Below are 13,375 nucleotides of genomic sequence, written 5' to 3'. Positions count from 1 at the left end.
GAAGCTGCTTTAACTTTCTTGTATTATACCCACACTTCCTCAATTGTTCATTGAAATTGAGCCATATAAGCACTAAGAATGTAGGAGCTCCATTACTAAAACCTAAAAATTCCATAGAAAAGTTTTTAAATGTATTGTTTAAAGTTTGCTAAGCAAATTATGTCCTATTACCAAGAGAAAAATAAAGGAGAATTATGCAAGAATTGAGCACAAGACAATATTTGAGGCATAGCAGTATGAAAAAATATTGTTTGTGGAAATGACAAAAATATCAACATAGATTTAGAAAAATATTTATGCAATTTGAAATGCTGAATTGTTTCCAAGGCTGTTAGAACAACACTTGGGTTAATAAATACGCAAGTATTAAAAAAATTCTCATTAAAAGTACAAAAACCACATCTGATTAAGAGTGGATAAGAGGTTGTAGCGTTACGATAGATTCCTAGGGCCAGTTAAGCAGCAGATTCGCTAACCTTGTGATCGCTGCTAATACAGAAGAACTGTAATCACGTAAGTATTACAGTATTACACAGCAGAGATGTTATCTGCGCTGTAGAACAGGAGTAAAGTTGTATCACACAGTATAAGCAGTTGATCATGAAGAGTTTGCAGATTTTTAGCCTGATAATCTAGAGCACCTGTAAGGTGCCTATGCATCTCTAAACTATCAACATCACAGCCAAGAGGCAGCTGTTGGAACCTGCACTCAAACACGTGGATGACTCCTGTACATTGGGATCCAGAAGCTACAGAAAGAAAATGCTTGAATCCAAAAGTCTCCTAACAGAAAACAGAGCCAAACGGCAGTGAGATTAATTTGTGTTCCCTTCCCTACATTATTGCCATAGAACACTAATACTGACTGCAAGGCTGACCTTCCCATTCTAATTGGTGATACCGTGTTCAACACTTGCCTTGAAGTGCCACCTTTGGCATTTCACACAGAATAAAAGTAAAACATAGGCCTAAAAACACTGGACAAGGATAAGATATAATGTGGGGAGGAGAAAGGATGCTAGTGATAATTTCTGTAATATTCTACCTCATGGGCACAATTCTGTAAAAGCACAGCTGTGAGACATTAGTTCTGCAAGTGTCAGTTAAGAGTGTCCAGGAACTCCCTCACCTGTACTTAATTTCTGTTCTCAGTATCTATTTTTTGATCAAGCCTTAGACTAAGAACACTCAGCTATAGGAAACAAGTATATCTCCCTGAACAACAGGGTTATTCATCTATTTTAGGTGCCCATGTTGTAATTCATAGAAGTTAATGCACAAGATGCAGACTGTAAGACATCCACCCTGCTTTAGTAAGGGAAGGTCAGTGCAGGGTCCCGCCTGGAGAAGCTGCTGCCCAGTGTGGGGAGGGAGGTGGGCGAGCGCAGAGCTCCTCCCCAGCTGGGCCCTGCTGGCAGCGAGGCACAAACGCGGCGCCCGGCTCCCTTCCAGCTCCGCTTCTGCGCCCACAGCACGGCAGGAGAGCCGGCCGCGGGCACGGGCGAGCGTCCCCGCCGGGTTCCTACCCTCCTTACACACACACGATACCCCACACCAAGGAACGCATGGAAGTAAAGCACAACCCACCGCTGCAGAGAGAAAAGCCCATGAAACAGTGTGCATTCCTGCGGGCTGCTTAAATGAGTATCATCACAGAAACATCAGGAGAGTATTTGAGATGCTCAAAATTGTTATATACATTATATATATATACATATATATATATATAAAAAAACATGATTTGTTTTTGTAAATGAAGTCATACTAAGGATTATTACAAGCTTAAACAAATGCAAGCTTAGTTTTCCATGGTGCAGCGGTCTCCCTGCGTCCTGGAAATCTCAACGTTTCTGTAATTTTAGTTTTATTGCATTTCTTGCCCAAATACACTCCTGGATATTGTTGGACAATCAACCACACTGTAATTTGCAAATTACAGTAAATTTTAAAAATATAACTTTACCTTCATTAGCTAGTTATATTTCTTTGAACAATTATTTGCTTATAATGCAATACCAAAGCACAAAATAAGACTTACCATTTTGCTATGTCTATGTAAGCATACAGTTTTAAAATCAGCAATTCTTTTTTTGGCAGATGGAAAGCAAGAGCACCAGTGCATCACGTGCATCACATCAGCCCACATTGTAGCTAGCACATAAACAATGTTAGTCCATCATGCATGTTTTGCAACAGCCACTTCAATTTATTATAAGCCTTTTTACAATAAATATCAAAAGGAAAAAAAATAGTTTCCGAAAAGCCATTCTGCAAAGAAAACTTCTCACGAAAAACAACAAAAAATCACCCAGTCACAGCAACATTTTTATGTGTGTCCACAACATATGTAGGTAAATACATCCACGTACGCACGCATGCCAACTTGTGCGCAAACCAAACACATACAAACAGGACAGTGCATCACAGCCATGAAAAAGAAAGGGAAAACGCAGCAAGCAAGATTTATGTTAAGACAAGACTGGAAACGAGAGCCTGTTGAGGTTTGCCTCTAGAATTGTTGGAGAAGATCAGCTTTTAATAACTTACAAAGCTGCAAGTCGTAGCTGCTTATAGGCTGTCTTAAGGAAGCATTGAGGTTAGCCACAAACTACTGTGTACGCCTGTAAATCTGCCTGGGGAGGGAGGAGACTACAGGATGAACAGTGCGTGCAAAGGGAAAGCTTCTACGGGAACACGGTGAGGGGAATGAGTGAGAGGTACAGACTCACTCTGTCTGCGGTGCGGTGGAGCAGTCCGAGGGATGCCCTGGAATGAGCCCTGCCAGGGAGAGAAGGAGGGAGCAGAATACCCACCCTGTGCAGAGAGAGAGAGGGGGAAAAGTATAATAAAAAAGAGAACAGGGAAAAACAAGACACCAAAAAGTCACACCATTCTTTTCCCCCAGAAAGCTGCCATGGCATTGCTCGCTTGCTCTCCCTCGCAGAGGCAAGCGCTGCGTGCGAGCAAAGCCCGCAGGAAACTCAACCACTTGGTGATGCTCTAAACTTGTCAGAAATCTTTTGCTTTCAGGACAAGAGCAGAGTATCACTAGCAGCACTGCACAGGAAACACTCTTTTTTTTTGGCCTCCAAAACATATGTACACATTAATATCCAGTGCCCGTTGTGATTTCCTGTATCAGAAGAGCAGGTCTGGTTCTTCACCACCTCTTACCGACTGGAACAGCTCTAAGCAGCTGTGGAAGAGCGGGCCAGGGCAAGGACGGCCCTGGCTCCCTGCCCGCCAGCAACAGCAGCTAACAACGGTAGCTGTGCTTCTCCTTGCACATTTTGTAAAGCATTGCACCTAGGCAGAAGACAGCAATAAGGTTCAGCTTGCACAAGCACAGAGAGGACATTTTCTGGAGCTAAATATCAAGAATAAAGCAAGCTCCTTAACCTGATGATCTCTGGCCTGAGATACTGATTACCTGGCACCTTCTTAGTCTTCCATCAGCACCACTACACAAGTTATAGTCTGCTGCATGAAGGAATAGCACCACCAGCTTCCATGAAGCTGGATGACAACAACTTTGTTGCATTGGCAGAGGCAGGTATAAAAGGAAAAATATTCCTGGGAACAAGATTAATCATTGACTGATAGGAGAGTAACAATTTTTTTTTTAATTTCCACAGCACCATATAAGAGAAAACTAGATTTTTCAGGTTGGTTCACATATAATCCTTAATTATTTCAGGGCAGTAAAACCCAAAGAAAGGAACCCAAACAAAGAAATGTTTCCTTCTCTACAAATAAATAAATAAAAAAAAACACAGTATCATCAAGCACAGGCCTGGTGGTGTAAGGACCCATTTGTGGTGGTGGGTGGGTCAGCAACATCCTCCTTTCAGATTTTACATTTATGGTGCAATACAGGGGTGGTGAAAATTTTAAATCCTCTCAACTTCTCAAAGAAGCAATTCAAACAAGTACCAACCAACCAGGCTGCATAACAATTAAGATATTGTATTGTAAAAGCAGAGAAATGTTTAGACTTCCTGATAGTTTTCAGCAAGCATCTCTATGAGCACTGCAGCTAGGCACAGCACCAAGCACATTCTGCTCAGCTGCCCCTCGTGCACCATCAGCTTCTGCAGGGGAGGAGCAGAGCCCTGCAGCAAGGCCAGGAAGCCCCTCGGGGCCTGGCTGCTGCAGCCACCGTCCCGGGCGTCCCCAGGGGCCAGGGCCGCCGCTGGCTGCGGAGCCGAAGCCGTCGGCTGCGGGCTGCGCCGCAGAGCTGACACTGCTTGGTGCAAGGGAACAAACCTCAAACGGTAGCTGGGTTTCTTGTAGGCAAAATAAAAAGCATGGCTTAAATCTACTTCACATAAAATAATTAAGCACTAGGGACCAGAAAACACAGTGCTGGTAGTTTTTCTGGAGGGACATTATGACTTCTGGGAATTTTGCCAAAGACTGTACTGATGCTGTAGGTACAGCATGTTCAGAGTTAGGTACCAGACAATATGCCTGGCCTCCGAAACGACAACTTTTATTAGAATTTTACAAAACTCCAGCAAAGAAATCTGGAGTTCTTTCTTCTCCAATTAAGAGCGACTCACACGTGTTCCTGTATTAGCCAAATGCATGCTGAAGTTCCCAAGTAATTCAAATAGAGGAGAAAAACTGCCATATATGGCAAAACTTGTCATATATGAGGAGGATGGGAAAACCGTGCTGTACATGGGAATACAAAACACGGTTCCTGCCTCAAATTTCTGAGCTATCATTTACAAGGGAAAGTTTCTAAAATAAACTGCACTTTGAACATTTGTGCAAACTTAGTGAATCTTTCCAATCCACAATTTTCTTGAGATTCTTTACATGCAAAGGAAAATAGATTACTCGGAGTGCACCTATAAGCATGCATATATTTGTACACATCCCCACACATACATGCAAACACACGACCTGAACATAGCAGGTGCCAAGAGCTTTTTAAGGATATTCTCCCCCAGGCTGCTTCCAATGCCCAGAGGAAGTGTCTCAGATCAGACCCCTGAGTGCCCGGCCACATTTGTGCCTTCTGTAAAATGCAGGTCAGAGAGGTAACTCAACTGCTGCACCTCTGTAGGCAGGAATATATGTACTTCAACCTGACCAAAATGGATATCTGGACTAAACTGACTCCCTCTACCTGCTGTTAATATTAACTTAGCCTCTCCCATTTCCCACCTCCAGTGTCTTTGCCTTACCAACTAAAGGAGGTTGCTCAAACTGAAACTTCTGTAGTTGTTCAGTAACTTTCAATATTAGTAAACTATTTTTGAAATTCCGGAGAAAACACTACAGACTAAAACAAAAAGGAACCCAAAAGTAAGGACTGCCACTAACCTGGAAATAGTATTTGTGGGATGGGGGGAAAGGGTGTCAGCTGAATATTACATAAGAAATTAAGCCTTGGGAAAAGCAAAACAATAAAGAGCTCAAAAGCTCCTAAGAAACAAGTGAAAGGTATGAAAAAAAGGCAGGGATACCAAGTGTCCGAGGAAAACAGAAGGCATTTGGAGTTGGCTATATTCCCTTTACTTTTGGTAGTTAGCAGGCAGAGGAAGGTCAGAAAACATGGCCTCAACAGAAAGAAAAAGCTCTTTGCTGGAAACAGCTTGGTGGTGAATATGACCCAGGGCGCTTCCTACCCTAAAACTAAACTAAATACCCAAAGGAGTCATTTTTAGAGGGGTAGCAGAGAGGGTGAATCTTTATTACCATCTTGCCCAATTCCTTCCCCACAACCTCCACCCCCAACATCAAGTGCGTTGAAGCTGCGTAAAAAAATAACGAGTTTAACTTATTTTCAACTGTTTGGGGAAAAAAAAAAAAAAAAAAACAACAACCTCTCAGGATTTGCTAGGTAGAGCAGCAGATGCCAGACTCCCATCAGCAGATTACATGCTGGTGACTGACAGACACCTTTTCCCTACTCAAAGATAATTTTTTACGACGAGTACATCACAAAAAGTGTGCTGTTCCACCCCTATTTTAAGTACACTACTACTGATGCACAAAGAATGTAACAGCTGTAAAGTGAAAGCAAACATGAACCATGCAACAACATATAGGAATGAAGATGTCTGTCAAGGCAATTTGTTTTTGAACGAGTTATGTTTTTCAAATTTAAGACTAAAAAACAAAATCATAATTTTTTTGGGGGAAAAAAAAAACACTTATGATTGAATACGCTGTGACTCTCCACAGCCACCATGAGCACAGCAGCAACGTAACTTAAGCAGGAGAAAACAAAAGAAAAAAAAACACTGATGAAGAACAAGACATGACATGTCTTGTTGTATGATTAGAGATACATCTTGAGCTGACTTACCTAAGTAGATGGCCTATTAAAAGTAGCCTTCCAGAATTTAATTACAGTTTTTAAAAATATATGTTTACTATGTACGTTTAAGAGAGCTACAGGCAAATGTGCAGGAGATGCAGAGCAGGAAGGCTGTAGGAGTACAGCACCCTAGATAGAGGGCTGAACCTCTTAACCAAGGCCAGCCAGCACGAGGGCAATAATAAAGCTGGGGTGAAAGGCAGGAAGTCACACCCACGAAGGAAGGGCAAGCTCTACTCACAGAACTTCTCTTCCAGGAGGTCTGTGTAAATTTGTCTGCATGCAAACATGTCGCCCCTTTAAGTTTTTCGTTGTCCTTCTGGCAGTTGCACCTAGTGGCCTTAACCCCCAGCAAAAGGAGAAAGAGAAGAGCGTATTAGCAAATAATGAAGCCTATTATAAAGCAGAACCAAGGCAGTATAGCACAATACCATTAAACCAGAGAAACTAATATTTATAATACTACTCATCCACTTTTTTAAAATATATGAATAATTTAGAATAAATTTTAACTTCTGGAATATATTTTTGGTTCACTTGAATATCTAAAACATCACATTCAGGTCACCTTTAAATAACTGTGAATAGAAGTTTACCTATCTTCATGGCAGAGTTCCTTAGCTGCAAAGCCCTTCAGTTACTAGTGCAATTAGACAGACAGCCTAGCAGGAGAGGAGAGACCTCTCTGAGGGCTCACAGTGCCTTCACTTGCTCTCTGAACAGCAAGACTAAGTACTCTAAAAGCAATGCTTACTGTAAAATGCTAATTGGCAAGACAGATTGTTTGGATGATCTGGAATACTGTTAAGCAGCAGAGAGGCAGATCTTGACCTATTTTTTTGTTTGTTTTGAATGAAAGTACAGGGAGGAAAAAGTCAAAATTAGAAGCCTGACCTTCTTAAAGCCTTCATAAGAACCAGATATGAAAGTTACATCCTGTGGCACACACCTGAGAATCTATCAGATATTTAACGTTATACTTACAAGTTGATGCTCCAGCCGGTTGATTGTTTCATCCTTTTTCTTCAGTTCATCTTTAAGCTGCTTGATCTCATTTAGCAGATCTTCTGTCTGTGGTAGAACAGAGGTAAGAGGAAGTTTCCTATGAGGGCTGCACAATTGGAATTCACACCTCCACGAGGCACATTAAATCACACATTCGTGCAACTCTGGCCATATTAGCCCATACTTTCCTTCAAACTTATCACATCATGCTCTCCCCTCCTGTAATTCACATGCTGACACGGGCTGCATGTGTACAGTCTAAAGGGTGAAGAAACTTGACTAGAAATCTCTGTAAGAGAGTTGAATCAGCCCACAAGGCTTTCATACTACACACCTGTGAATAAACCAGCTGCATTTCTAAGGCCATGACTCACCCACTGCATAAATGCCTAGTAGCTTGGAGGGAAACAACCCTGGCCACCAAGAACTACTTATCCTCTTATTTATCCAGAAAAGAATATCAAATCTTCACACTGAAGTGTACTGCTATTTAAAAAACTTACAAATATAAGTATAGCTGTTTACTGAACGCAAATAACACGACAGCTTTGAATACATTCTATCCAAGCATGAAGTGAAGGTATGACTTAAATATCCAAGTGTTTTTTAATATTTTTACCATAACGTAGTTTTAACATATTTTGCAACTCTACTATTAAAACTAGGTCATACATTGTGAGGCATACTTGCATTTAGGATTCATTTACTGTTTCCATTTGCCTGGATAATGTTTTTAGTTACCGCTATAGGATAACATCCACACTGATTTATTCTCCAGTTAAAGAGCAAAGAAGGCCTGAACGCTGATAATTTAGAACTCAGTGTTGCTAAAGGATGATGCTGACGCATACATGAGGTGAGGACAATCATTTTTAATTCTAAAACTAGGATTTGGACAGACAGACTTCAGATGAGAATAAGATTTTAAGTGCTCTTGCCTTTCCTTTAGGATTGCTAAGTTCATCATCTCTTAAGAAATGGGCATTATTCCCTTCCTTTAAGGGCAGAATTAGTGAACCTTTTATATTGATTTTACAATAAGAAGCCTCAGTAATGCTATAAAAGCTTATCAGGGCAGAGAGCACATTACAAATCCGTGACTATGAAAGAAAATGAATGCATCTTGGATTTTATGGGTTGTTTTTTTTTTTTGGTTGACTGTGTTTTTAAATTCTCATAATCTCAACACCCACATTGCCTCAGGGAAAACTCAGTGAAAGATATTTTAGAGTGGAGTATAGGGTAACAACAAATGTAATGAAACACAGTAAGTATTTAATTTTGGTGTGATTGCACTACAAAGTAAAAAAAAAATTCAAAATTAGAAATATTCTAACAGTTATCAAATAGAACATTTTTGAAAGAAATTACTCTGCAGCTGTTAATTCTCATATCTACAAATATGAAAAGGCAAAGTTATTTCAATTATTTAAACGGTACGTGAATGTGTAAGCATGAATTTTGAAAGGTAAATAAATCCATTTTAACAAAAACAGATAGGCTATATGAACACTTGCTAGGTTTGTATTTAAACAGATGCAAGCAGCACTGCTTTTCAATGATAGGGAAGTTGATTTTCTCTCTTACAAGCAAGCTTGTATCTCTATTGTGCAGGAGTGAGTGTTGTTTACCTTAAAAGTAGATTCAGCTTCTTGTGGTTCCGGACTTGATGGAATGGAGAGTGCAATGTCCTGGAGTGACACATTTTCATCATCCTGCCAGAGAAAACGAAAAAACACAGGCTCAAATCACTTGCTGAAACAAGTCTTCAAATCTGCTCTCGAGAATGGAGTAACCACCTCTTCGGGGAACCAGTTGCAACGTCCGACCTCCCCCTCAGCAATTTCTTCTCCCCTCATATGAAAGAGTCATGCTTGCTGCAGCAGGTGTTCGCTGCCTAAGTGAGGGCCATAAACAGTCTCTCTTGTGAATCCACAGCAGTAGCTGGAGCTATGTTGAAGAAAGTTGATTCTTTGCAATAACACAACAAACACTAGCCACTGCTTTTATGCCAAGACAGATCATACTTTCAGGTTTTAAAAGCTTATTTTCCTTCCCAACCCATACTACAAATATGTTCAAGTAACTTCAAAATGCACAGGGACAATGTTTCAGCTAGGAGCTCTTAACTAAAATAGCCACACTTGCTACCAAGCAGACCTATAAAAATTAATCCACAGCCATCAGATTTATATATCAGGTATGAAAACCGGGCCCAAGAAAAAGTATTTTTCCCCCTCTCACCAAATGAGCCATGAATTCTGCAATTAATGACAGCTGTGGAAACAGTTAAGGCCTTGCAAAGATGCCAGAAGATCATGGCCTAGCTCTGTCCTGCAGCTTTTACACTGTCATGTGGGAACAGCAGCAGCTGCGTGAGCTCAACCTTAGCACCACCGTTAGGTCACAGGGTAGAGCCAGAGCCCCAGCGACTGACAAGGTTTAATCCCATGTTTGTCCTGTGATGTATGTTAAACCCAATCTAGCGTGGCACATACCCGCAGTGCAATTACTGTGCAATTATTGTGGGGTCCTAGAAGAGCACAACTCCCATTTCCTTGGGAGGAAATGTCAGCACATATCTAAAAAGCCAATCTAAAACCACTAACAAGGTTAGATCAGCAACTTCCCAAAACCACAAGAGGAAACCTGCAGCTCAAGTCCTGAATGTAATTACAATAAATGAATAAATAGATATATTTATGTTCTTTATGTCCCCTAGGTAAGTAATTTGCTTCTTATTCCTTACAAAATATTTCTCATATTCATTGTGGAGAAATACCTTAGGAGGAGGGAAACGAAAAATTAAGCCGAAAAGGAAAAAAAAAAAAAAATTCATGAACTTTAAGTCACTGAGTACTTGCAGACAAAATATGTGCAACCACCTAAACATACTGAAAAAGAAAACACTAAGACCTAACACACAGTTCAAAAACTTTAATGTGGTAAAAGCAGTTAATTTCCATCACTTGCATGCAAGTTTGCATTTCACAGTTATTTCCTTCCATTTTTAACCTTCTTGACTTTTTTTTTTTCCTATTAATTTGACCAGGAATCAAGCTGAGTTTCTTGCTCACTTGTGGCTCCTGGTGTAGCTAATACTGGGGGCAACACCGTGTCCATGGTGGCCGCACAGGCTCTCCAGGCAGGTGCACACATATCTTTAGAAAAAAAAACACAATCAAGTTGATTAAAACTGTGAAGGAGTAAATTTTTGTGAAACAGCAGCATTAGAAGAAAAAATCCTCAGTCAATGCAATCAGGCATTCCTGTTCTATTTATTTTTAAACATTATTGGCAGTTTAGGCATGAAAATAATCTGCAGTACGTGAACTGACAGAGGATTAATGTTGCAGATGTTCACATTTATTGAGTTATGTAGGGATAGTCTTCAATTCTAGATGCCATTTTCAATCTACTATAAATTCACATATATTCCCCACATGCAAAGTTTAATATATTCTATTTTCAGAAATAACCAAACAATATTGAAGTGACTGATCAATTCACCTGTGGGGGTAAGGAAGAACTGAACACAAACTCTCTTTGAACACTTTTAGACTACTCAAAAGACTACAGGGATTGCTATGAAAAAAGCCTTACTCTCTATTTTTTTGAAAACAAATGTGAGCATATTAAAGCAAAGTCACAATTTATCACCTCTGTGTTTTACTATTTAATTGCACAGACTGCCTATACAACCAAACCAAAGCAATGTCAAAGCCTAAACCACAGCTATCAGCACCTGATTTCACACTGAATATTATTTCAGCTTCATGCTCCTCTTCAGAATCTCTCTGCAGAGAAAGAGAATACCATCCCCATAACAAAAAAAAAAATATATATTTTTTTTTAAAGAAAGATAAGCTACAGCAGACCAGCTTATTTCATCATTTTACAATGAACTTGGTCAGAGTTACAGATAGAAACTTCTATGCCCTCAAAGGTAAAACTGCAGCAATCCTTTCTTCCCAGAGAGTTACAGCTGTTATGCAACTTATGTCTCTGGACAACTAATTTTATACATGTGAGAGATTTTAACATACCCATTCTCAAAAGTTAGTGCCTAGCTGGAGGATTAACATTCTCAAGTCTGCATCTATCATTTTCGCTTCATCCCCAAAACACAGGCTAAAGATAATGGGAATAAGTCTCCAGCATGACTGTTGCTGTTGCACTACAATTCACCAAAACACAAACAGGCCCAAAATAGAAACGAGAAATGTTTTGAATAGTGCTTAGTAAGTTCTCCTGCCAGTATTTTACAAGCACAAAATCTCTGGCATGAATGACACACAAATTCCCATGCATTCCTTACGCTCTAAGAGGGGGTAACGGCCTCTCAAACTCCAAAAAAAATGGGCTTAATTTTCTTGAGAAGATGGCATCCTAAAAATGATTTTTTGTTCATTAACAGATTATATGGGAAGTTATCAGCGGCAAGTATTTAGTCAAAAAAGTCTATTTAAGAAAGCTTTCCAATTTATTCTACTGATGAACAGCACAACAGCAGAGTATTCTACCTGCTTCAGATCACTGGCCTTAGGGCACGGCAGTATTTCTGCTGGGAAGTGATTCAGTAACTCAGAAATGCCACATTTGGTTAGCATGAGAGCAGCTGATACTCCTTCAGCAGTCACACGTACTCATTTATTGTGCCTTGAACTTGCAAGAGAAAAGAAAGTGCAACCAGAAGGAAAAAAGCCACCCGCTGAGCACCCGCACCACGGCAGCCCCGGAGCGGACGTCCCGGCTACACTCCACCGAGCGCTGCCGTCGGCTGCGCTGCCCGCGCCTGCCCTCGCCCTCCAGCCCTTCTCCTCTTGGGGTAACACCGCTGGCAAGCACGCGGCTTGAACCTCTGCTTCTTAGGAACCTGCAAACAGAAATGCAGCTGGAAACAGCTTTGGAAACACTCTGATTTTCCTGATGCCCTCTGCTGTTTTGGTTTCGTTAAAAGCACACACACACACAAAATCTGAGAAGAAATTTCCAATACTGCATCAGAGAAAACCATGGAACTAAGAACTTCAAAAATAACAGCCATTTTCATTGTTCTACCGTGTTTTAGATTTTCCTGTTATAAAAATCAATGCATTCAAGGCAAATGCAATTTCAGCTATTATTTTAAGAGGTTGAGCAGAACGGGTAGCTTTTTAAAGAAAGATATTACTTCATAAAAAGTTATTAAAAAAAAAGTTTTCCTCCTCACAGAAAGGGCTTAAAGGATCTTCCAACTGTGTTAACTCCTTCATGCTTTTGTTCTTGTGCTTATTTGAGATAAGGCAGAGCAAGAACCACTGCTGCTAATCCTGAGGACACAGCAGGATGCTGACAGCAAAGCTCCAGGACGTCAGGAATGCTGCTACCCCTGCTTAAATGAGGGTGTTCTGATACGTGAGCTGTACGGTCCCGTCCAAGAGCTACAAGGGAGGAGGAGGAGGAAGGAAGGAATATTTAAGATCAGAATAAAACCAATTCCCAATAGTAAAAAGAAGTACCTTAGTCAATATTTAAGGGGCATTGACATTTAGATACTGACTGTTACTGAAGGCTTTTGAGGCATTTTCTTACTACAGAAAATTAGCACTTCAGTGCTTCATGACTGCAGCATCCAGCCTCCCTGGGAGCCCACTGGGTATACAGTCATTAGATGCTACACTCTGCAGGAGGGCACATCACAGCTGATTAAATAATCATATACAGTTTTACGTATAACAATTTCCTAATAAAAATAACAGTTCCTGTGAGATCTCACACCTCTCTGACTGTATTTCCACCAAATTAAAGAGTAACTGAAGAGTAACAAGTGTAAAGAGTAACCCTGCTAAAAATCATAATTGAAAAGGGTATGAAAACATTTAAATACATAATATAGGAGGAGAAAATACAAAACCCTTGTTTCTTTTGCTAAAGCTAGCATCTGAAAGGAGCGCTGCTTTTGTATCTTGCCTTCTGTTGTACGAAAAAGCCTGTCATATGACCTAGATACCAAAATGCTACTTAATTTCAGTATTCAGACTGCTAAAGTTCACT

General features: G+C 40.4%; 1 protein-coding gene across 3 annotated transcripts in view; it reads right to left on the bottom strand.

Moving 5' to 3' along the window:
- The window catches only part of CCSER2 (coiled-coil serine rich protein 2), a 48,744-nt gene that overhangs the window by 5,827 nt on the left and 29,542 nt on the right, over nt 1–13,375 (bottom strand). For 2 of the 3 annotated variants that reach the window (XM_088526357.1, XM_010210971.2), the window contains exons 6-9: nt 8,971–9,054; nt 7,319–7,405; nt 6,576–6,674; nt 2,730–2,814 (exon numbers count right to left, since the gene is read on the bottom strand). In XM_088526357.1, the coding sequence (XP_088382483.1) occupies nt 2,730–2,814; nt 6,576–6,674; nt 7,319–7,405; nt 8,971–9,054 (355 nt within the window). The remainder of the gene's footprint in view (nt 1–2,729; nt 2,815–6,575; nt 6,675–7,318; nt 7,406–8,970; nt 9,055–13,375) is intronic. The other variant, XM_088526356.1, reaches the window with a different exon arrangement.

The sequence above is a fragment of the Tinamus guttatus genome, unplaced genomic scaffold (assembly GCF_059628265.1).
Source record: "Tinamus guttatus ecotype Peru unplaced genomic scaffold, ASM5962826v1 Tinamus_guttatus_pri_ptg000246l, whole genome shotgun sequence".
Classification (NCBI taxonomy): domain Eukaryota; kingdom Metazoa; phylum Chordata; class Aves; order Tinamiformes; family Tinamidae; genus Tinamus; species Tinamus guttatus.
The sequence above is the reverse complement of the archived record's forward strand: the minus strand, read 5'-3'. Positions and strand labels throughout refer to the sequence as shown.